The following is a 25,147-nucleotide window of genomic DNA, read 5'->3' as shown; positions in this document are numbered from 1 at the left end:
CTTGCCAAGAGAATTTGGCCGGATGAATTTGATATGGATACAGCAGGTTTATGTGAAAACTAAAATAAACATTGATCCTTCAAATTATATTTTAGCATTCTAATGAATCGTGTTTCTGTGATGTAGGAAAGAATTTCTATTTATTTATTTTTTGGGGGTGGGTGGGTGGGGGGGGGTTGTGTTTTGATTTGCTAAAATATGACCAGATAATTCAATCGTACGGCGGTAAATTGGTATTTTAAGGTTATGATCTCCTATTTCATATATTTTTTCAACATCTGAATTAAGGTACTTTGTCAATTTGATTTAATTATTGATTTAATAGATTTAAATTTTGAGAACGGTTGCACATTAAGTCTGTCCTGTTGTGGTAAGTGGACCAAAACATTCTCTTGACTGAAAATTAAAGTATATTCCTGCAGCAAGATGCATTCATTTTCATTTATATTTATGTATCATCATGATGACATCATAAAACGTTAATTTAATAAGAGAGAGAGAGGGGAGAGAGAGAAGGGGTCGGTCTCATAATTAACTGATATACATTTAGCTTTCTAAAATAATTAGATTGAGAACACAATCATGTATGAATGTAACAAATTTTAAACGCATAAATACTCTACATTTCATTTTACGATTCAAAATCATTAAGACGCTAATAGTCACACTGTTTCCACTGAATGGAATATTGCATTTCGAGTCTTGGAACAGATTATCTCACAAGTAGACATAACATCTGTCAGTTACGCTTGTACTTATTCCTGCCCAGGTCTTTCTTTTATATGTGCGCTTCTGCTCCCTTACCGCAGCGAGACCTACTTTTAGTTCGACTATCCTTTTTATTGGGGGGGGGGGGGGGGTGAAGACGATCTGTTATCGAACAACTCTTGATAGGAAGTTTGACCGAAATATCTGAAAGCTGCTGGTTACTCTTCTGCACTCAAGTCAGTGTAAATCACCACATTCATCCACTGGGTTTTGTTGGGTTCCCATTTACAGTAATGAAGTATCGGCAACTTTGGAGCCCCTCCCACCCCTGTCGAATGCAAACAATTAACAGAAATTTCCAATAATCACGTTTTTTAGTTCTTGAGAGGTTTGAAATATTTCTTTATAGCTATATTTTTTTAAATCAAAATCACACTTTAATTTGAAAGTATACAATACTCTTTATACAACTTCCATCAGACGATCACGCCTACTCCTTCCTGCCTTGAATTAATTTTGTTAATTTTAAATTTTAATTTTAAGAAAATGAATTGTGATTTATCTTTATTAATAGAGATTCGAATATTTGACTTAATTTATAATATTCTTCAAACAATTATTTATGCTTTATAAAAACTCGGACAGTGTCCGGTAATTAGTGCTTTCGAGGGTCAAACGTCAAAAAGACTGCACTGTTGAAACCACTATTGAAATAACGACCACTATTGAAATTATTATTTCAATAGTGGTTGAGAATGCATTTCAAAACCAAACACATGTTGTAACCACTATTGAAATAACGTTCACTATTGAAATAATTATTTCAATAGTGGTAGAGAGTGCATTTCAAAACCAAACACATGTAACCACTATTGAAATAACGTTCACTACTGAAATAATTATTTCAATAGTGGCTGAAAGTGCATTTCAAAACCAAACACAGGTTGCAACCACTATTGAAATAATGTTCACTATTGAAATAATTATTTCAATAGTGGTTAAAAATGCATTTCACAACTGAACACAAATTGCAATCACTATGAAATAACGTTCACTTTTGAAACAATGATTTCAATAGAGGTTTTGAGTGCTTTTACAAAACTAATACAAGGTTGCAACCACTATTGAAATAATGTTCACGTTTGAAATTAAGATTTCAATAGTGATTGTAATAATGATTTCAATAGTGATTGAAATAATGATTTCAATAGTATTTGAAATAATAATTTCAATAGTGATTGAAATAATTATTTTAATAGTTGCTGACAATGATTTAAAATGATTTACTAAAACTTCATTGCAAGCCTTATTGAAATAACCCCACTATCGAGAACAGTATAAGGATGATTTTTTCATTGCGTTTTCCAACAGAATAAATTGATATATTGAGTTTAAATAATGATGTGTAAATTTATTTTTCCTTTCTTTTCTAGAAATTACCATTAATACACCGACATCTTTGATTTAACTGACGTACAAAGTATGCAAATTTTATAAGCAAGCTTCCGCTGAATCTGGCCAACTCGGCGAAAACCAACAGACAATCAATCAATATATGCAATTTTTAAGTACTTTTTGTACTTTTTGTTATATAAGGTTCATCTTTTGCATTGATTTGGAAAGGAAAGGATCATAAACACAGATAGTGGTATAAATTCGAATATCTACATTAAAAGGAAGAAAGAAGACTGATATGTATGTGTAAAACCTTTCTGATGAAGATGTGGTTATTTTTAATAAAAAGAATATAGAAATGAACTAAATTCTTGCTCATATTCATGGGCTTACCTACACTACAACTATGGATAGTAAATCCAACGTCTACTCGTCAAGACATTGAAAAAAACTCAGAACCTCAAGGGAAGTTAGTATAAGCATTATTGCAATAGTGGTTGGAACAATGCACACACTATTGAAATAACGACCACTACTGTAATATTTTTGAATAGTGGATATTATTTCAATAGCGGTTTTATACGTGTAATCACTATTGAATAACACCTCTATTGATATAGGCTTATACTTAATTTTCCCGAATGGTTGATTTTAAAGTATTGACGAGTAGAAACGTTGGATTTACTATATATCCATATTTGTAATGTAGGCAAGCCCATGAATACAAGCGAGAATTTACTTCTATTCTATATCCTTTTGATTAAAAATAACCATATTTTCATCAGAGTGTGTACACATAGATATCACATAGATGTTTTCTTTTTAATGTAGATATTCTAATTTCTACAACTATCTGTATTTATAATCTTTCACTTTGCCCAATTAATAGCAAAGATGAACCTTATATAACAAAATTACTTAAATTTACTAGATCAGTTAAATCACAGGTATCCTTGTATTCATAATTTCTAGACAGAAATTCAAACATAAAATTACATATATTTTAAACTCAAAAAATTAATTTATTATGTTAGAAAACATAATGAAGACTTTTCAATAGTGGGGTTATTTCAGTAAGGCTTGCAATGTGGTTTTGGTATTGAAATCATTGTCAGCAACTATTAAAATATTTATTTCAATCACTATTGAAATCTTTATTTCAAAAGTGAGCATTATTTCAATAGTGGTTGCAACCTGGTTTAGATTTTGAAATGCATTCAAAGTCTCTATTGAAATCAATGTTTCAATAGTGAACGTTATTTCAATAGTTGTTGTAACATGTATTCGGTTTTGAAATGCACTTTTAACCACTATTGATATAATTATTTCAATAGTGAACGTTATTTCAATAGTGGTTACAACCTGTGTTTGATTTCTGAAATGCACTCTCAACCACTATTGAAATAATTATCTCGATAGTGGCCGTTATTTCAATAGTGGTTGCAACACTGCACTATCGTCTTTTGAGAAAGAAAGACAACTCTTAATAGATTAAAAATTGCTTAATTCAGTCGATCATGATAGAGGATGGATTCATTATAGGAAGTCCGTTAAAAATAGCATCAAAATTGTCCGACTCTAGATCGTTCCGACTCTAGATCAGTTTACCCTAAACAAAATGTAAATTAGAATAACAAAAATAAATTAATTGAATTAAAGCACGTACATGTACATGTTCTTGTACATTATCTTGAGATGATGAAATACTGTAATTTGTCAAAGACCTTTTTTTTCTTTTCTTTATTTAGTAACAATTGTAATAATCATGATCGTTTTTTTTTTCTTTTATACAGTAAAGTACATATTGTCTGTTAAATTTACGTAATGTATAATAATGGATTTTAAAAATAATAAAAAAAGAAAATAAATATAATAAGCTATCTGGATAATTATAAAATATAAATGTATATATTTTTTTAATCATGTTAATAATAGTTTGTACATTAACATGTTTTGCTTGTACATTGTTTTGGTTTACATCGAATGACAAACCGGCATGCTGATTGATAGACGCGCCGATTGGTTAGCACACCTTATCGCTAATCCTGATTGACAGCTCTGTTCGCAACGACGAACGCGCGTTCGCTTTCTGGGTTCGCTACTGAATTTGGGGTTCGCTTTCGGCGTTCGCTCTGGGTCCGCTGCGGGTTCGCTCCTGGTCAGCTCTAGCGGACCCCAAGGGAACCCAGAAAGCGAACCCGGGGTGCGCTTTGCGTTTGCTTTCTGTTAGGTTGTGTCTGGTCGGTACTGTACATTCATTTTTAACCACATTTAAAACTGGATCAATATTATTTCAACCAGAGAATAAAATCATTCAAAATTGATCACCACTTTTCTGGACTCATTTACATCAGCGTGTCCTAGCATGTGTTGATCATTCTGCAATTGTTCTTTTTTTTATCTTCTGTGTACACAAAGAAAGGTCTCAACTTGAATCTTAAGGCTGTGCTGATGCTGTCGTCTGTCATAAATGCATAATCTAGATTTAAAAAAAAAACAAATAAACAAACAAAATGTAACCAAAGTAAATTCTTTACAGACCCAAGTCCACTAAATGGTGTTTCAATCTATCGAGAATTTTCATTACGTGTTACAATGCATTGTGACGCCATGACGTCATGCTATTTGCTTTTGTGATAGAGAAACTGTGTAGTGTGACGTTATGTTATTTACCCCAGGCTCAAGTCGGGTGTACTATTAGTTACATAGTTTTTTAGTGACAGGGTACGGGATGATACCTGGTTAGTAAATTTCATACCTGGCGAGGCGAAGCCGAGCCAGGTATGGAATTTACTAACCAGGTATCATCCCGTACCCTGTCACTAAAAAACTATGTAACGAATTTACCCCACCGATAAAATATTTATGCATTGTCTGTGGTTTGTAAAATTGTTTTTCTCACTATATATATGTTTCATCACTCATACAATGCCTATTATGACGTCACGTTGTGTGACGTAATGTTGTTTTGCGAGTGTTTCGTGCTGTAATAACGTACTGACAGTTTTGAAGACTTTCAGTAAAGGGAGAAAAAGGTTCCATCTTCGTTACTTACATTAGTTAACTGTAACATTGTCAACAGACACTCGGCAAATCGCGTGAACTCGAGTTGTTCGAACGTTACAAAAGAACGATAACTCCGTATCTACCATGTATTGATTTTCAAGCGACTAGGTATAAGTAATACACCCCCTTCATGTGACAGACTTCAACCAATCGTAAGCCAGGATTTCATCGAAAAATCAACAGAGGTGGGGTAAAGAAATTTACATCCGGATTATAAATCAATCAGATCTAATGTTACAAGTTTCATAGGAAATAATGACTTATATTTTTGCAACACCCTGACCAATGAAAGTCACAAATTTCATTTTTTTCGCATATTAGATTGAAACTGTGACTATTCTTCTGAGAATGTTTTCCTTTCAAGTTGGATGATTTATGGCCTCAGCTATGCAGTGATTACCCTTAGGTTTGAGGCAAATACGACTGTACATAACAGGAATCAGCTTTCAAAAATATTTATAAGTTCTGGATATTGGAGGAGTTGTTCAAATTCACTAATTATCACTTAAATTATTGAAGAAAATGCAAATCTCATTCTAAACCTAAATCTTCTTTTAAAACCCATCTTGTCCCATTCTAGAAATAAATTCCACATTCAAATAAAGAACATTAAACATCCTCCACATTAGGGGTTCTCAGCACAGTTAAGGCTACAAAAAGGGGGCGGAGCCTAATTTGTACCGGAAATATTAAGTATGACATCATACAAAACTTCTTTAAAATACCACAAAATGAAATTATCTGCTATTTTAAACTGTAGGAGACCATAAAACTACATCGTTAGTTAAATCCCACATAGCAAGCTATAAACAAGTCACTGATCGCGATGCACTTTTCGATGTGACGTCATTTCGTAAAACGAGATGCAGTTTGTGTGCAATGAGAGGCGGATCAAGTAAAATTTTCGCAACGAAAAATGTATTCTATAATTAAATAAAATATTATTTACAGATATCTAAGAGGCCAATAACTTTCTTTATGCATTCTTTATGATTTTATTGCGTAGGCCCTGAGGTCCACGCAGAAAATATATAAGCGGGGTTAAACCGGATGCCATGGGCTTACGTCAGGCTACGCATGCGCCAGAATGCTATAGAGCTCGCCTCAAAGACAACTTGCCCTTAGAACAATTCGCATTTTTTTATGCTAATCATTGGCAAACCTCGCTCTTAAATCTTCACATCGTATTAAGGTATTCTTTGGCGTAACCAAGATCCATTTTTCTCTTTTATACATATATCCATCTATACAAACTAAATTATATGGTACAAGCATTTTAAATAAGTAGGAAGAACTTATATAATTTAAAATAGTCTATTTTACTTATACTTAGATAGCTTAACAGCTTGAACATGTTGCATTGAAAACTTACTTCAATTACTAGGGTTTAAAAGATAGTATTCATCATGTTCACCGATAGTAGTTGTTTGCAAAATAATTATGTTAGACAGCAATCCAAATATAGCTTGATACAGACCTGAAGCAACTTTTTTTTCCATTTTGGGGAGAGGGAGAGACATCAAAAAATATTCACTACAGATCTGTGCTACACGTGTACCATCTATCTTTCAGATGATAGAATCTTCCGTATAAATCTAAGTACAGATGTCAAGTCCCAGCCATTATGGGTTACATATATCGAAGTAGCCCAATTCTTTTAAATGACAAAAATATAGGCCAATCGGGGATAAAATTTAACAATTTTGCTATAAGTACTATCTCTCGAAGTAGGCAGATCATTGTAGAAAATGTTAACGAAAGGTTAACTTTTGTCACCTTTCAGAGTAACCAATGAAATCGTCCATGGATGCATTGACGGTCGTTGTAACAAGAATAGGGTTACCCATTTCCAAGATATTCGACTTTTAATTTACTCGAATTTTCACGGTCCTCAGATGATTTCTAAAAAAAGAAAACTTGCACATTATGAAACTGATGTATAGTTCTTCATGTCCGTAGCAAATACTGTCACCAGTCTAAGCGTCACCATCAAACAGCCCACACACCTGTGCTTGCAAGACCAAATAGCCTAGGTCTACACAAGTATGATAAGATTGTCAATCGAAGTTACGATTGCAGGTGTTGTATATTAACCATTCCGTTATTTAAAAAGAGACAAAGAAAGAAATACACACTAAGTTAATCTTTTGTGTCTTAAATTGATCGAGTTAATCGATAACCTAGCGTCGCTTTAGATATCTCGAGACCCTCTAGTGCTCAAGTGCAGGGTCGGATCCAGCATTTTTTGAAAGGGGGTTGGGGGTTCTAGGTCACACCGCATGCACTTAAATTAAAGCCCTTAGCAACGGTTTTCAAAGGGGAGAACCCCCAAAAAGAGTTGACAAGCAAAATAAATAAATAAAATAGAAATAACAACGTGTGCACCACACTGTAAAATCCTATTTCGGGGGGGGGGGGAGTTCTAACTTTTCGGTACATTTTGATTTCTTTTAAATGTTTGATTTTTCGTATTTTGAATCTTCCCGCAACAAAAAGTGCGGGGGAGTTTCCAATGCAAAACAAAACTTATATATTAAAATTGTAACAATTTTTTTTTTAGAAAAAAGTGAGCCCCCCTCCCCCACATACTACGGGGGTATTTTGAACCTTTCTCTCCATTGATTAAAATATTCCTATAACATAAGGATAGAAATAATTATTCTCTTATGCACACTCTCTTACATAACATTTATGCATACTTCTAAAAGTTAGTGACTTCAGAAGATGGTCCAAAAAAGGCATAGCCGTACGTTCGACGGAATCTTCCGATGATATCAAAGTGAAATCTTTCATGTTACGTGTGGATGGTCGAGGCCCGGAGCCGGGGTTGTGAATGCACACGGAGGAAAGAAATAAGCAAAACTCTTATCTAGAGAGCAGAAAAGGCAGAAATTGAAGTACTTATTTTATTGAAAATACTAGACGTAAAAATATCTATATTACAGAAAAAACATTATCTCTGTCTTCCTCTTTCTGCAAAAATAAAGGGGGTTCCAACGCCCGAAACGCCCCCCCCCCCCTGGATCCGCCAATGGAGTTAAAATTCAACTATTACGATACCTGTACGCTTAAGCCTCTTTTAATTCTGTTGTTAATTTTAAAGGCTACATTACAATTGTGATAGACACCTAGATCAGCATTTCATATTCATATCATTTCAAGGTCATGATTCTTTTTAATATTACAGCCTAATTAAACAGACTTAAATAACGATGAAGATTACGAGATACATGTAAAAAAAAACATAATAAATTTACTGACGCCTTTGTAAAATTACTAAAAGAAATTTTCTTTTAATTTCGTTTAGAAACACTTGCATAGGGTCCACGTATTGCAGTCCTTTTTTAAAGGACAGCAATTTGTTCATGTGTTTTCCGTACATCTTATTTAATTGATACTGCCGTATATTTGTATGCAAGTACATTGGGGGTAATGTAAGGGTCTTAATAAATCGATCTGGTGCAGGGGCATACTCACTGGATCATTGTGAGCTTTTAAAAATAAACTCTAGAAGTATTAAGGTATATGAAATGTGCTGCTATCCTGGTAAAATCTTGAAAATGAATTTATCATATCTATATTTAATGCCATTGACCAGCTAAAAAACAGCTGCGGTCATACAAATATGATTTTTAACAATGAAATAGCAAAATCTATATAGGATCGCAGCACTTTTCAGAAACTACAATGCGTGTTGAAAATATTCATAAACTAAATATAAAATTTTAACTTTGTTAGGTCCTTGCACTAGTTAACTTTATGGTGACCTCAATGTTGCAAGTGTATGTGCTAAAATCATGTTACTGCCGCATCACGTGACAAGCCTTACTATAAAATCTAATCGTCCTCAATATGTAGTTATGAACCATAATTACATCTGTCCGATATAAATAAAGTTCTAAAAAAACACCATCCTGACTAAGAATATGTTTTTAATCACACATATTGACAATATTTCAATTGCGCACCTTAACTGTACTGCGTTGCAGGGGCCTGTATTATTCCCTATTCACAATGGTAAAAAGTATGTGTTTTTTTATCAATTCTTTAAAAGAAAAATTCCCGAAAGACAAATATGGTAAAAAAAGAAATGTCCGAACTCAGTAACATGTACATCAGGAATGGTTTTCCAAAAAAAAAAAAAAAAAAAAAAAAAAAAAAAAAAAAAATCTTAAAGGCATGTTCCAAAAACCGATTGACTGAATTTAAAATTAGGTGATAAATACCTTGCAAATGAAAAAAAAATCTTATTTGAATTTATTTAGAACTTTATGTGTCGTAACACCACGAATGCCCTTCAAGTTTTGTCAACATAGGGCTTATGGTTACTTGGAAATGAGATCTGCTCCAAAAATTTCAACCTAGTCACTCATCCGGAAAATGTAGGTCAGATCCATCATCCGAACCAAGCCTGGTAGTGTGCATCCTAACATGTATCATCCATGCAAGTTTGGTCAATAGAGGGCTTATAGTTACATGGAAATGAGACCTGCTCCAAAAACTTTAGCCTACTCCAAAATTACCAAAACCTGGTCATTCTTTAGCTGAAATTGCAGCAACTGAAACCTTGACTGGTACATTGAAACATACTAGAAGCATCCTCCATGCATCTCTGATTAATATAGGGCATAGAAGTACTTGAAACGAAATCTGCTCTAAAAAATTTAACCTGGGACGCCGACACCGAGTGTATTACACAAGCCCCCCCCCCCCCCAACTTGTTCAGGTGAACTAAAAACTGTATCCCTATTGTGGCCCTACGTAGTTAGTACCCTACCCTCCAGGGCAATGATAACAAACCTATGCTACATGTATGACAGGGAGCTATCATGTCTGGTTAGTGCTTATTGAGAAGATTCTAAAGTTACCCGAACATATTTATTTATTACCAATATTTCCCCCTCGGGATGGGGCATTCCCCTACTTTTGAACTTTTAAAAACCTTAATCCCCCTTATTGAAGAATACTTTGTGCGAAGTTGGTCGAAATTGGCCCGGTGGATCCGAAGAAGAAGAGAATGTGAAAAAGTTTACAAAAGATGACAACAAGGACAACAAAACTCACAATGAATGCACCGATACACAACAAAAAGAATTCAATCAGAAACTCCCTAGGGATTTATACTTTTGACAAATTCTGCTTTTCATGTCATTGAAATTGTCTCTGTATTTCTGGATGTGTCGGTGGACTGTCACTTAAACTAAGGTTTCTCTCAACAGTTATATGTTTGTGCTTACTTGACTTGTGCTGAGGGATCTTGTAGATGGCTGATTGTCCAAATCTATGTACCACTACTGTGTTTTAACATTGAGGTATGGGTTCAGCTCCAGAATTCTGTGAAATAACATTGCTGAAGAGACCCGAATGTTTATGCTCAATCTTAAAATGCTGATCAACATGAGGGCAAAAGTCGTTCAACAATGCGTAAAACCCTTTGGTATAACTTATAGTCAAGATATAGTAAATGCCGTCCTTTTGGCGCTAGATCCATCATGACATCCTAGTTAATTTAAACTTACTTTTTTCTCTACTTTATGCTATAATAACTATGCAAAAAATGAAGCATTTTCATGGATCAATTTGAATCATGTCAAAAGTAACCACGATACCTATATCTAGTTTATCATTTTAAAGCACATTAAAGAAGTTATGAAAAAAAAATGTTTCCTGAGAGACTATTGGCAATATTGATACATTTCCTTGGTCTGAGATGGGAAAAAACTCTGATTCTGATATTTGATTTTCTTCATTTTTCATTCACTCACTCAGATCATAGCACTATTTGTTTTTTTACTGAGATTACCTAAAAAATTATGTTCCAATACACCTTAAATTACCAAACTATCTTTGTAAGGGATCATTAAAAGATTGAATTCATTTCTCAAATTTGAATTTAGAAACCTTTTATTTACTATATTTTGACTTAAAAATGTGTGAAAGTATTAGCACATGAAAATGAGTACCAGACAAACAGCTTGTATATAAATTTGCATAAGATGTCAGAAGTTAATTGGTGCAGATTTATTAATCATCAAATCTAAGCTCTGAGAAATTTGTTCTTCAGTGTACAAACCTGCTCTTCCAGTATATTACTACAAAACAGCTTACACAACTTAAGAAAAGTCTACATTTATATTTAATTTTGTTAATAGTAGTAAATAGATTTGTGAACTATTCATTTTATAGTAATAGTTCTGTTTGAAATAATTTTCAAGATGTAGATGTAAGGGACATAACTCTTTCCATGTATTTATTTATACTCAGTATTACGTGTAATACTTTTTTATGATCTATTATTACAAAGTAAATTCATCATGAATAGTATTTAAAATGTAATATGTTTGTTTTCTAAATACTTATGATTTCTTATTGATATTTTCAGGGTTTTTATTTATGTATTTATTCTACATTCAACATGACAGTGTAAAATAAACGATCGAACCTGATACACAGGAGTTTTTCTTTATCCTCATAACAAAACCCTTTTACAGTTGTAAGATCACTTGCTGATCACTTGACAGTTGTTTACATTGACAACTTCTTATATTTTTAATGTCACATTCATTTTATATCCATTTAAGAATTTCTTCACAATGTTATTCATATACATCAACCGAGAAATTACCAGTATGACTGTGTATCAGCTGTTGTAAAAATAGACTAAAATATTTTCTGCACATTGAATCATTTCCCCCTTTATTAATACTGTGGTAAAATATTTCACAACATCAAGAACAACGACAATTATTCAGTATAAGATTTTAATAACATTGACAAGCCCTATATATTTTTATAGCTCCAAAAGATTTTTCTTTTTCCAACCACGTGGAGGCATGTAAACAAAGGACGTTAACTCTAAATGTATCTGATTTAACTTTGTTCGAGTCGATGGAATTCGAGAAATAATGACTGAATGAATCAAATTGTATGTGATTGATTGATTAATTGATTGTATGTTGTTTTACGTCCCATTCCTCATATAGAGTCCTCACCATATACCGGTGAAAGGCTTCAAATTTTGACCTTTACTCGGCACTCAGGGCCACTGAGCAGTGAGGGATCTTTATCATGTCAACGCCTGTCGTGACACGGGGCCTCGGTTTTTAAGGTCTCATCCGAAGGACCCGCAACTTTCACTTCAAAGTGCCGAGTGCATGGTGAAGGAACAGTTGCTACCCATTTTTTATCGACTTAGGTCAGTCGCGGCCAAGATTGAACTCACAACCTCCCGACCACGGAGCGAGTGCTCTACCAGCTGAGCTACCGTGAACGGTCAAATTGTATATGTAAAAGAATGTTTAAGGTATGTCACTCGTCAGCCTTTTAGAAAATTTCAGTCAGAACCTCTTACTTAAAAACTATTTATTACAATTCAATCTTTATAACATATTTAAATTATACAATGTAAAATGTTCAACATTCAATTAAAAAACTGCTCAAAAATTCAAAACGAAGCAAGATTTATAAGGGACTATTTCTTGTGGTGGAAGGATATTTAGCAGAAAATTCTGCAAATCTACACATTTATCAAATTTGATATCGTGGAACTTAAGCCTCACATACTTTTACTAAAGGAATATTTTCCGTTATGATATGCCTGGGATATTAAATATAGGTCTCAATTTATATTTTTATAACAAAATGTACACCTTCTCTCAACAAGTTTTGCCAAGAAAGGAAGATATATTAAGGAAGTCAAGATAAAATTTACGCAGTTTTTTGCCTAAAAATCGCATATTTTGACCAATATTTCAAAATTTACATCACTGACCCCAACTTTTTCTTTCATTAATTTAAACTTCTCGATACTTTTGACCGATCAGCACTTAAGTCGTAAAAAGTTTGATACAAGAAAATATTTTATTGCCTATTTTAGATTTTTAATACCCCAAATATGAGACTTTTTTAGTGCAAAAAGGTCACACAATAATTTACGCGTTTGAATTTGCATGATTTGTTCGATGATAAATATTATTCAAACTATTTTACGTAAAATAAGATTATGTTTATTGTCATGGTTACATCTGATAAAATATGATAACGGTTAAAGTGATTAACCAAAGAGTTACAATTTAAGTGCAAAAAGGTCAACTTAATTGTACCGTAGCTCAGTTAGATGCACACTGACCCCCCATTTTCTCTGCGATTTTGAGTCATACTAAATGAGTACTTATCCAAAATATACTTCTCAAAAAATCCTTGATATAACAAATTTCACGAGTGACATACCTTAAGTAAAAAAAGGTAAATAAAATGAGCTATACTTATTCTTACGTTTAACGTATATATTCAAAACCACACATCCAGTTCCTGTCCAAATCTTACAGGAATGGTAAAGATCTCATACAGTCTCGAGCATGGTCTCGTTAAAGGACATTCGACTCGTCGGATATTATGCTACACTTAAAAACAATAAAGAATATCATCCAAACACATTAGTAGGGGTTTTTACAATGTTTAAAAAGCTTAGTCTATTTTTGATGGTAGACACCTAAAATAAGGGTTATGGATTTCATAATTTTGATGGAACATTATACTCATGTCAATAGTTTGACTGCTTTCTATCCAAGAGGAAAAAAATGTATTTTCAAATGTGAAATAAATTTTAAATACATTTCCTGTTAAGTGTCATGCTGCATGTGCCTAAATTCTAGATATTCACAAGTGGAGTTAATACTCTAGCTAGATATGCAGGTGTACAGAAAAAATATTTAAATATTGCATGAACAAAAATGACTTCAATCTCACCCTTCATATAATTATTATCCTATAAAAACAGCTTATTACTTGTTACTTTTTTTTATATAAAGCCCTGACATTTATCGCTATTTTTAAAAGGCTTAATAAAACTTTAATTTTTTTTTTTTTTTTTTTTTTTTTTTTTTTTAAAAAGACGTTATGATTTTTTGTTGTTGTTGTTGTTGTTTTTTTTTTTTTCAAAAAGGAATAATAACTCTTTTCAAATGGAAAAGGTAAGGGTAATAGCAGAGATCCATCTAAAAAAATATCTATAAACAGTACAAACGTGTGTACAGGGCATAAAACCTGGAACCCCGGAAACTCCAGAGATGAAATCAGCTGTCTAGGAAAGATAAGCATCCCCTGCTGACCAAACACAAGCGCCGTGAGCCCTATGTATTGATCAGGCAGTCAAATTTAGTATAAAAATGCATAACAATTGGTATAAACACATTGAAATCCCTGTAACATCAACTCATCTGTCATTAACCTGCGTAATAACGCCTTTTTCACTTCGCGTTATTAATCTTTTTTTTTTCTCGTTATAACTTTTTTTCGCGTTATAACGTTTCTTCGCGTTATAACGCCTTTTCTGTTTGCCTTATTGCGCCTTTCCCCCCGTTTTAACGTCTTTTCATTTTGCTTTGTAACGCTTTTTATTCTTCCCCCTAGATTGATCCTAATAGGCGTTCGTACGTAGATAAATGTTACTTAAATACTACTTTAATTTTTATTTTACATTATTTTAGCATTACTTATACTTAATGAAGTAGCAATGGTGTGTGCCATGATTTCAAATCATGTATATTTTTGGCAGATATATAATTGTGATATGATAACATCAGTACACTGTGACTCACAACATTTGAATGTTATGTAAAACTCAAACAAACAAACTCTCTCTCTCTCTCTCTCTCTCTCTCTCTCTCTATATATATATATATATATATATGTTAAGCCTTTGTGTTTTTAACAGCATCTTTTGAATTTGTACTGTTAACACGTATTAACAATACACATGTACGAGTTTGGCATCAAAAAACATTTTTTTTTTGTGACATCTCATAAAATTTTCTTTTTGCTGGATGTAAAGGGTGAAAATGGAAAAAAAGTGATCGATGTCATAAAACGAGTCAAGCATATGAATCTTGAACAGGGAAAAAGACAGTGCCCTAAAAACGCCAGAGGTAGGTTCATGTGCCTAGGAGTAGTAAACATCCCCAATAGGACAGTCACGCCCTCACTGATCCCCCCCCCCCCCGTATTGATTAGGTACACAGAAATATGTTTCTGTTTTAGTAGGCCATGTAGTTGGTTTTATTTATACTCTAAAACTGCATGATTTTCCACGAGTACATAACAACACACAACGCATATTCAGCATTATGGTATTTCAAAAGATAAGACTGACATACACCCACACAGAGTAAAAAAAAAATAAATTATCGCAGTCGACAGACCTTGAAAAAGAAAAGTAATCAGATATTGATATGTTAGTGTGTTTTACTGCCTGCTTAGGGTTTGACAATTGCTTACTGATTGTTTATCAAAATGCATGTAACAATGTGCTATTTTGCCGTGATTATTGCTTGCATTCACGGATACAGTAAGTAATGTTTACAGTAGTTTATTGCTATGCGTTTCTAATATAAATAAAGTATTATTATTATTAATTTTAATATTGAAAGATTCTCTAATTTCTGATAAACGTAAAAATGTCAATTAAGGTTAAGTTTACACTTAAAAGTATTCGGTATGAAAATGGTTTGCTAAATTTATTTCCATGTTCAAAAATAGGAGTTCTTGGTCGAAGAATTTTTTTATGTATATATTACATGTAAAAATTTAAATTAAAATTCATTGTAACACATATCATTATTGATTTCCTTTCATTGAATTGTAAACTTACCTATCCTTCACTGCACATCGCACAAGGTAAATATTTCTACATAACATGCAGGTGATATAGGAGGAAATATATCGAAACTGCACGACTTCATAAACAATATACACTGCATCATGTTAATTTTTTTAAGTAGATGAACTATACAATTATTGACTTTTGATGAGGTCTACTCGTGACTTTACGGACCTGATCAGGTATTGGTTGACCGATGCCGAAGGCCGAGGTTAACCAATACCCGATCAGGTCCGTATAGTCACGTATAGACCGAATTCTAGAGTCAAGAACCGTTTTATTAAATGATCAGGAATTGTACAAGATTTTTGACACTTTAGTTCTTGTCTTCAACAAATATAAACACTCATAATATAATGCATAGTGTAACAACACGTTATAATTATATTTTAATTGCTAAACAAATGTTTAAAAGTGGAAAACAATATTATTAAACGATAAATACTCAATCATTTACTAGGAAAGGAGTTTATTCTCTTCGGTATTGGCGTCTACCATATTTAACTTCACAACGACACATGCGTTAGAACGCGCAATTTGATTGGTCGAAAAAAATGTAAGCAAATCTATGGTTTGTCAAGAGGGAAAATCCAAATTAACTCCCGGAACTTTATTTTGAGGTTATCTCACTCGAGGTATACCCCAGGAAAAGACCAATTAGAGAGCCTCAAAATTCCTGATCATTTAATAACTTAAAATGTTCTTCTCTGTCATAAAATCATTCATTGCGTGAGGATCATTAAAAAATACATAGACTTCTGTCATAACTTTTTTTTATGCAACCTCATATTATTGCCAAATTTGGTAGAGATATTTCAACTTATAATTAGAACAGTTTGAGTGAAAAAAAAATCAAATATATCCACATATTTTAAGAAATATTTGAAATTTAAAACTAGATAAAAATGGGGTCACGGAGCAAGTTCATTTGTTTTAATGTAATCGCAACACACTATTAATTTTACTAGTCATATTTCACACGAAGTCATTAAAACAAAATAGAAATTTAATATTTAAATTGAGTATGGATATATAATTTTTATGTCAAATTTTGATGTTATATATTACTTCGTTGAACAAAAATCAATGAAATCAATTGCAGATGAATCATAGTCCTCAATGAAAAGCGGAAAAAGATGACTTCACATGACGTCACGAAGCAGCTTGTAACGAAAAATTTTTGTATATTTCTTTTCAAAAATCGTGATATACCCAAAAATGATTTAATTTTGTGTTGCATTCGAAGGATCTCCATAACAAATAATGAAAATGCTGAGGGAAGCAAGATATATATCAAAAGTTAGTTTTGTATGTTTTATAAAATGGCACAGGATACATCTTTTTTTAAAATTAAAAAAAAAAAAAATCAATTTTTCAATTTTGGACGATGGGCGGCCTCGAAAGAAATAAACTCTCAGTAAAAAAATCTGGTCAAATCTGTTGGTAATGTCATGCTTTTCGCTACACTACTGCAAAGTTTTGAAAGCAGAGACGTAGTAACTAAAGACATTGTCGAACTATTTTGATATTCAAATAACTATTGGCAAACTAAGTATAGTGTTGTCTAAAAACATTTTCTTTAATGAATGGATGAGGCGACATAGGTTTTGTGTTAAGAGAAACTCATGACGTTATGTCTTTGACGTTACGTTAATGATTGTTCAATAGTGACAAAAGATGTTGATTTTAAAATAATGTAACATAAGTTCCACTTGATCAAATGGAATGAAACTGCTCACTTCGTCAAAATAAATGATTTTATATATATATGATAATTTGTTGATCTTATAAATTTTTCAAAAACAGTATGACGAAGGACGACATTTTCTCTGTTTTTAATGATGATCAGCAGAAGCAGCAGAAATGTGTCATTCTCAGCAATGCTGTATGTCATTTTCTTACTAGTGAATCTGGCCCTCAAAAAAAAAACCACGTGGCAAAGCACGTCCCATGACGCCTCTGTTGGTTCTGAGAAAGCTGTTGATGGTTTAAAATCAGATCTGTCCTACGTTGGACAACAGTGCAGTATTTCATTGGATGGACAGACAACTGTGACATGGTGGGTGAACCTCGGGGGGATCTTAAGTTTATATAACATAGTCATCTTCTACAGGACGGACAACCTAGTCTGGAGTACGTATAATTCCAATTGAAATAGAATAGCATTTTTTGTCTGTATAATTAAGTGATTTGCAGTTTGGTAGGAGCAACAGCTTTTTGTCTTACGGTAACAGAAAAAGAAAAAAAAAAAAGAAAGAAAAAAAAGCTAGATTTTAATTTACACAATAAGGATAAAATATAAAAACAGAAATGCGTTTCTATCTAGATATTACTATATATGTATCAAAACATTGTTTAACAATTTGAATTATTACCTGTATCATACGTACGATATTACATTATCAAAATATTGTTTGAGAAACCAATTCATAATATCTTATAAAGAAATATAATTGTGTATCATAATTCACATGTACACCACTATACGAAACTAGACCGCTCGGCTCTCTAGGCAAGTCTAACAACTGAGTTTTAATGTCAAGGAATTTTATTTTAATCTTTCCGAAATATTATCATCGATATTACAATATTTGTTTCGTTAAACAGTAATTGTGATATCAGGGGCTTGTTTTTCAAGCTTCCAGAATATTTTTTTTTTCAAATTTGATCTGGTTCATGTTTTGTTTTGACATATCGGCACGGATAATTTTACGCTGTAAACAAACAAACAAACAGACAACTTGAAACAAAAACAAACAAACAAAAATGAAATTTAAAAAGAAACACTACAAAACGCTGAAAATATATATTATTGATTCATATGGATTCTATGGATGTCTGTTTACTGGAATATTTTGAATAAAAGTCTGAAGTACTTTTATATTATATATTCTTTGAGTTAATTCTATGCTACTAGCTTATGAAACCCTGTGACTTGCGTGCACTCGTTTCGTACAAACTGTGCAGTAAAGTGTAATGTGGATCATCTGTTTTCTTTGTGTACATATATTTTGAGACCCATGGTTTTTTTTTTTCCGTGCAAAGCGTGTAACCTTTGCAGCGTTAATTGTGATAGTAGCACCTTTCGGACTTTGTGCAATGGCAAAAGTTCACAAATTTCGGATGCCAGAAGTAAATAAGAAAAAAAAAATCATATTGTAAATTTTACACATTTTTTTGTGAAAGTTATATTTGTAAATTGTGCATTTATACTATAATTCTAGAAAAATGCAGCTAGTTAATACATCATTATATATTGGGGGTTTCATATGATATGTTTCTAATAGAAAGAATTAAGATCTTTCAGCAACCAAACTGGTTGTTACCAACATCAACTGCATAGGGCACAAAAAAAAAAAAAAAAAAAAAAAAAAAAAAAAAAAAAAAAAAATCGCCAATTGCAAACACAAAGGATATTGGATCTTACATATCATCAATATTTTTATTGATAAAAAAAAATCGTGCACTGAATGAAAATAACGTGTTTTATTATTATTTTTAGATGCTTCTAATGACCACTCTGGTAGATTTCTGGGATTTTCTGTTTATGTATCCAACACAACAAACAGACTTGATGGCATGTTATGTTTTCACGATACAATGTACACCAGGGCCACAATACCAGCTGTCGTCATTATAACATGCATTGTACATGGTCAATACGTCATCTACTACAACGAGAGAATTCAAAATATTATTTATCCAAGTGAATATTCCACGCACGCATTTGTTGAACTCTGTGAGGTTGAGGTTTATGGTGAGAATTTATACAATGAAGCTACATGTACCTAATAAGATCAGAGACTATTTGTTATCGTATTAGGTGACTATTGCTCGTTGCCATAAACGATCTTTTCAAATATTTGCTATGCTTGCAAATATATTTAAAGGTTGTCCTGCTCCTAGACGATATGGGTCAAATTGTTCCCTGCAGTGTCCTACAAATTGCAAGCAGTACTGTCATATAGAATCAGGATATTGTTTTCAGTGTCATCCGGGCTATATGGGCGGTCATTGCGAACAGCGTGAGTTTTTCTTAATATTTGAGTACCTAGCTGAAATACATGTATACTCTACTGAAAGTCGGACTTTTTTATTTTATTGTAACAAACTGTCTCTGTCATATTTCACTTTACTATTTCAATTAACGTTATCTAAGGATATCTATGTCATAGTCCAATCCATATAAAAAATGTTATTATAGCATTTCCTAACCATAACATATGTACATATTTAAATATTTTGGACAATTAAAATCCCAACAAAATCATGATGCGTTTCATTTCAAAAAAATATCATCCAATTGGGTTAAAAAATGAAAACATTCATATCTTCTTCCAATCTGTTATATTGAAAGTCAAATTTTCTTTTAAAAATTGCCTGCACTAATTAGAATGCAGTACGAAGAAATATGGAGAAGACTGCAGTCAGGACTGTGGTATCTGTCTGGAATACAAACAATGTGATCACATAAATGGAACATGTCAGGATGGATGTGATAGAGGTTACCATGGGCACCTCTGTAGAACAGGTAACTAGCTTTTAAGTATCAGGCCCGTAGAAAACAATTTTAGCTTGGGTGGGTGGGAGGGGGGTATAGCCAAACACTCTCAGTATATTATATCAACAAACTTATTGGAGGAGAGACGGTCCCCTGCTCCATCCCATTCCAACCCACCCCCACCCCCTCTGATTCTATGGACCTTCCTACATTGTACTTTCCGAGATTTTCATAAGTGTATATCAAGAGGAAAAAACTGATAAAGTCTAAAAATGTGAATTAATTTATTTGGCATTATTGTTATCTTATATCCTAAACATAAATGACTTATATGTAGGCCCTGTTTTAAAGCTCGCAGGAGTAACTGTTGTTGTGCACCTAGCAAAATTCTTATATATATATATATATATATATATATATATATATATATATATATATATATATATATATATATATATATATATATATATATATATATATATATATATTCCTTTATACTAGTATACAGTGGAACGATATTTTAAGGTAAACTAAAATGAACTAACACTTTTCACAAACAATACAAGAAGATAAGAGAACTATAATTACATGTACACAATATCGAGTGGACAGAAAGAATCTTAAAAAAAAGCACATCCTGTATTTTCAATCGTTCATCTTATTATGTAGATTCGAACGAAGTCATAAAAAAATATTGTTATTTTTCAAACTGTAGTTCTGTTCACAGGAGTTCGAGGATATAACAGACAATGTAAATGAAACTTCACAATATCGACACCAAGTATAATTGTGCATTTTAAATATTCAAAATGGCTACGATTAAAACAGAAGGACAAAGAAATATTTTATTTTTTCTCAGAGACTGCTCATCCAACCTACAAGAAAGTGTAAAGGATTGTTTTCTGCACAATACAAATTCAACTAAAAATACAAACCGTGAATAGTGCAAAAAACAGACAACTGGAGAAATCAAGGGCTAGATTACATTCTTAGGAGGAGAAAAAAATCAAATGTCTACCAGCCCTTCCGCCGTGAGCCTTGTATTGATCATTGTAACGTCAAGTTATTTGTCAGTAACCTGCCGGTGTAAATATTTTTCAAACTTATTACATACTATTGTGTACTCAGTCAGTTGGGAGATATAAACACATATGCAGGTGATATTTGAATATATTACTACATGTTCATGTCGATTTTGAATAATTTCTGCATCTGATGAACATAGAAAGCCAAGCCTTACAAAGGTACAAAAGTAATATTAATCAATTCCGAAGACCTGCACTCAATTGGGAATATTACATTTTACATGTAACAGTAGTTTGTAAAATCAGAATGGATTTTAACAAAGTAATATTGTAGACAACAGATCACGAGATCTGAAAATTTCCAAATTCCATTTTTATAGAAAATGCAAATGAAACATAAGGTAGTAAGGAGACGCTTATATATGTAATTAGTTTACATTCTCTGTACCTGTGATAATTATGAAAGTTCATTTTCGCACTTTTAATTCAGAGTGTGTACCAGGACAGTATGGTGTGAACTGTAAGGACACATGTAGTGAACACTGTTTAGTAACAAACAGATGTAACCATACCACAGGGGAATGTCGGGGTGGCTGTAAACCAGGGTGGAAAGGATTATATTGCGATAAATGTGAGTTATTCAGATATACAAATGTTCTCAATTCAGTTTTACTTGGTGCACTTTAAAGAAAATAATGAAGAGATCAAAAGTTATAACAGATTTTAGTTCAACATAGATACTTTCTCAATAAAGTTTATGTTTTGTAATTTACGCGGCCTAATATGGATTGAACATATTTCAATGTATGACATTTCGTGTTTACCTTCAATCTAATCAAAATCTCTTTGTTTTCCAAAATAAGCTATATTTTGTGAAAATCCATATAAATATTTATTTCAATGTGAAAAATCATTTAAATATATTAACTTTTGAAAATTATTTGGAGGTAGGCGGCAGAACAATACTATCGTTCGCAGTTCTTAGCCATTGACCAGCCTATAAGTCGGTACAACATTTTGTCAGAATCAGTTGACAATTTCAGATCAATCCTCTAATGATTTAACATGTGTTTTAAATAATGTTACGAATCAATCGTTAATACCCACAAATTAATTTCATTTCAGTATCTAATATGTATTTACCTTAAGCTTGTTCTGAGTTATGGCACAGATATTAAACATTTTTTTATTCAACAAATCAACATTATACAATCATCGTCGTCGTCTAGAGAAATAAATTTATAAGATTCGCCTTTAAGTTGGACATAGAATTTTAGACCAAAATCTTACTCCCCCTTCCCCCAAAAGAGAGACTTACAGGCGAGTATATACAGTAATTGACGATCACTTGATCAAACAGGTGCACGTGATATCGCAACAAATGTATTTGTATGTAGTTTGGAGATCCATTTGGGCAAACTGTCTAAGCTTATGTTTATAGCATAGCTTCATATTGAAATCAAAACCAAGCTAGAAATGTAATGATATGCTTTAAATATGATTTAATCATTCCGACAGCCTTAACATAGCTGCGTAATGGAAAATATTCGCACAAACAATTGCTGACTGGTATAAAAATGAACGATCTATTTATAAATTAAATGTCCTCCTCTCTCTAGACTGGATTTTTTTTATCCAACGCATGGAAAGAATCTGGCCTTTGCAATAGACAGTGTAGTCTTATCATGAAGAAACAAAAGCGAGGCAAAGACAAGTTACATGTTTCTGTACAAAGTTCAAACCATCATATAATTGCTATGGGTGTAGGTCGAATACTATATTACGTTTCATTACATGATGTACGCAGTGCTAGTGACCTCGCACATGCATGACCTTGAATTATGGTCACGGTAAACTGTGTTGCATTTAGTTTTCTCAGATGGGTCTAAAATGATCATTCGTTCCAAATTTGACCATGTAAATTACAATGGAAATTTAATCATGTGGTTGAATACAGTATGTGCACGTACATAAAATGTGCAAAATTGATGCTTTTGAGGAAGGCATTTAAATGCGACGAAGAGCTGGCTGTAAGCAAAAAGAAGTAGAGTATCCTTAATCATAAAGCGTGGGTATTGAAACCAAACCAGTCAAATGATAAAGATTCATACTGCTCTGTTCTAATAAATAACTTTGTTACTTTAAATAGCAGTAAGAAAATGTTATAAGAAAGTAATGGAAAGAAAGCTACGACGCCTTTGATTAAATTGAAATTGAAAAAATGGAAATAAATTGGTAAAAAAAGAATAAATAAATAAATAATATTAGAGGTTGCGTCACTCATAATAAAACAACATAAGTGATCGCTTATAATTAAAAGTCCCTAATGATTTTTTTCTTTTATATTACAACTTGAAAATAGACAATAACAGACATTTTTATCATTTAATAATCTAATTGTGTGTTGTTATTGTTATCATTGTTGTTCAAGCTAAAGAAGAGCCCAATTGGCAAGTCCGATTTTATGGAGTTCTTGCAGCGCTTTGTGTATGTGTTACAGTCATTGCCGTGTTGATAGTTGTTATGTGCCTGCTGCAAAGGTGCGTAAAATGGTTGACCTAAAAAAAGATTTTATCTATAACTATATTATTTCATGTATTTTGGCAAGGGAAAAGAATAACTCTCCAGACATTAGTAACCACGATTAACTTTAAGGATTAATTTTTATTTTTACAGGCAGAGCAAGAGTGGGACACATAAGGGGCACCCATTAAATGAAAGGCAACATCCCAAGCTTAATGTTAGTTATATAGAAGAGATGACCGGTGGAAATGTCAAAAGTGAATACCAAGAGCTAAGTGAAAGAGATGATACCTCTCCATATGATGTTATCAAGTCATAGCTGAAATTGTAGAGAATCCCTATGAAGTTGACGATATGTTTTAGATTTTTAAATGATGAGGGCGCATTAAATATTTTCCTCTGAATACGAATTGTTTATTTGTTTTTCCTAAAACTATTCTAAAAGGGTTTTTAATATTTGGGTTAAATTCTTATTTTCGTAAAATGAAAGTTGTTTACATATACTTGAATATTTGCTAATTTTCTCTATTGCAAACAAAAAGGATTAAAAAAAAACATTTCAATAAATCAAATGGACTTTGTCGAATGAAATGTTTATCACGGAATGTGATAAGAGCAATAATTATGTAACTATTTTGAACAACAGGGGATGACTTCTTTTTTTTTTTTAATTCGGTACATAATAAGGACTTTTACAAGAATCAATTTACTAGTACTCTGAAAACTGCTGGGGTTTTTTAAATGGCCATCACATTTGGGAGAACAAAACAAGAGAATACACGATATGCAAGTCCTTTTATGATACGATGTTGTCCAAGAAACAAAAAAAACGATGAGTCTTTTTTGTTTCGGTTTTTCGTTTTCGTTTTTTTTTTTTTTCATTTTGTTTTTTCTTTTTTTTTTTTGTATTTCTATCTATTTAGTTTTAGAATATGCAATCGACACAACATTTTGCGGATGTATGTTTTTACTTTGGATGAAGGTATTAAAAAAAAACATTGGTGGATACAATTATTGGTAATGTAATGTAAAACATGAAATATCTTCTTGGAAAGCATGAGACAACGTTTATTTTATTGTTCTGAAACAGTTTCAGAATAATAAAATAAACGATATATATATATATATATATATATATATATATATATATATATATATATATATATATATATATATATATATATATATATATATATATATATATATATATATATATATATATATATATATATATATATATAATGATATATATATATATATATATATATATAT

The 25,147-nt window shown here is 32.2% G+C and overlaps 1 protein-coding gene across 1 annotated transcript; it reads left to right on the top strand.

Annotated features, from left to right (window-relative positions):
- The first annotated feature begins 17,667 nt into the window (after positions 1–17,667).
- On the top strand, positions 17,668–24,194 carry LOC133197893 (uncharacterized). The gene is made up of 7 exons (XM_061334075.1): positions 17,668–17,959; positions 19,329–19,583; positions 19,717–19,851; positions 20,220–20,357; positions 21,843–21,983; positions 23,784–23,892; positions 24,029–24,194. The coding sequence occupies exons 1-7, from the start codon at positions 17,668–17,670 to the stop codon at positions 24,192–24,194; spliced, it is 1,236 nt and encodes a 411-aa protein (XP_061190059.1).
- Positions 24,195–25,147: the final 953 nt, after the last annotated feature.

The sequence above is a fragment of the Saccostrea echinata genome, unplaced genomic scaffold (assembly GCF_033153115.1).
Source record: "Saccostrea echinata isolate AGI-Se365-2 ecotype Australia unplaced genomic scaffold, CSIRO_AGI_Sech_v1 ptg000032l, whole genome shotgun sequence".
NCBI lineage: Eukaryota > Metazoa > Mollusca > Bivalvia > Ostreida > Ostreidae > Saccostrea > Saccostrea echinata.
Note: the sequence above shows the minus strand (reverse complement) of the source record. Positions and strands in the feature narration are given on the sequence as shown.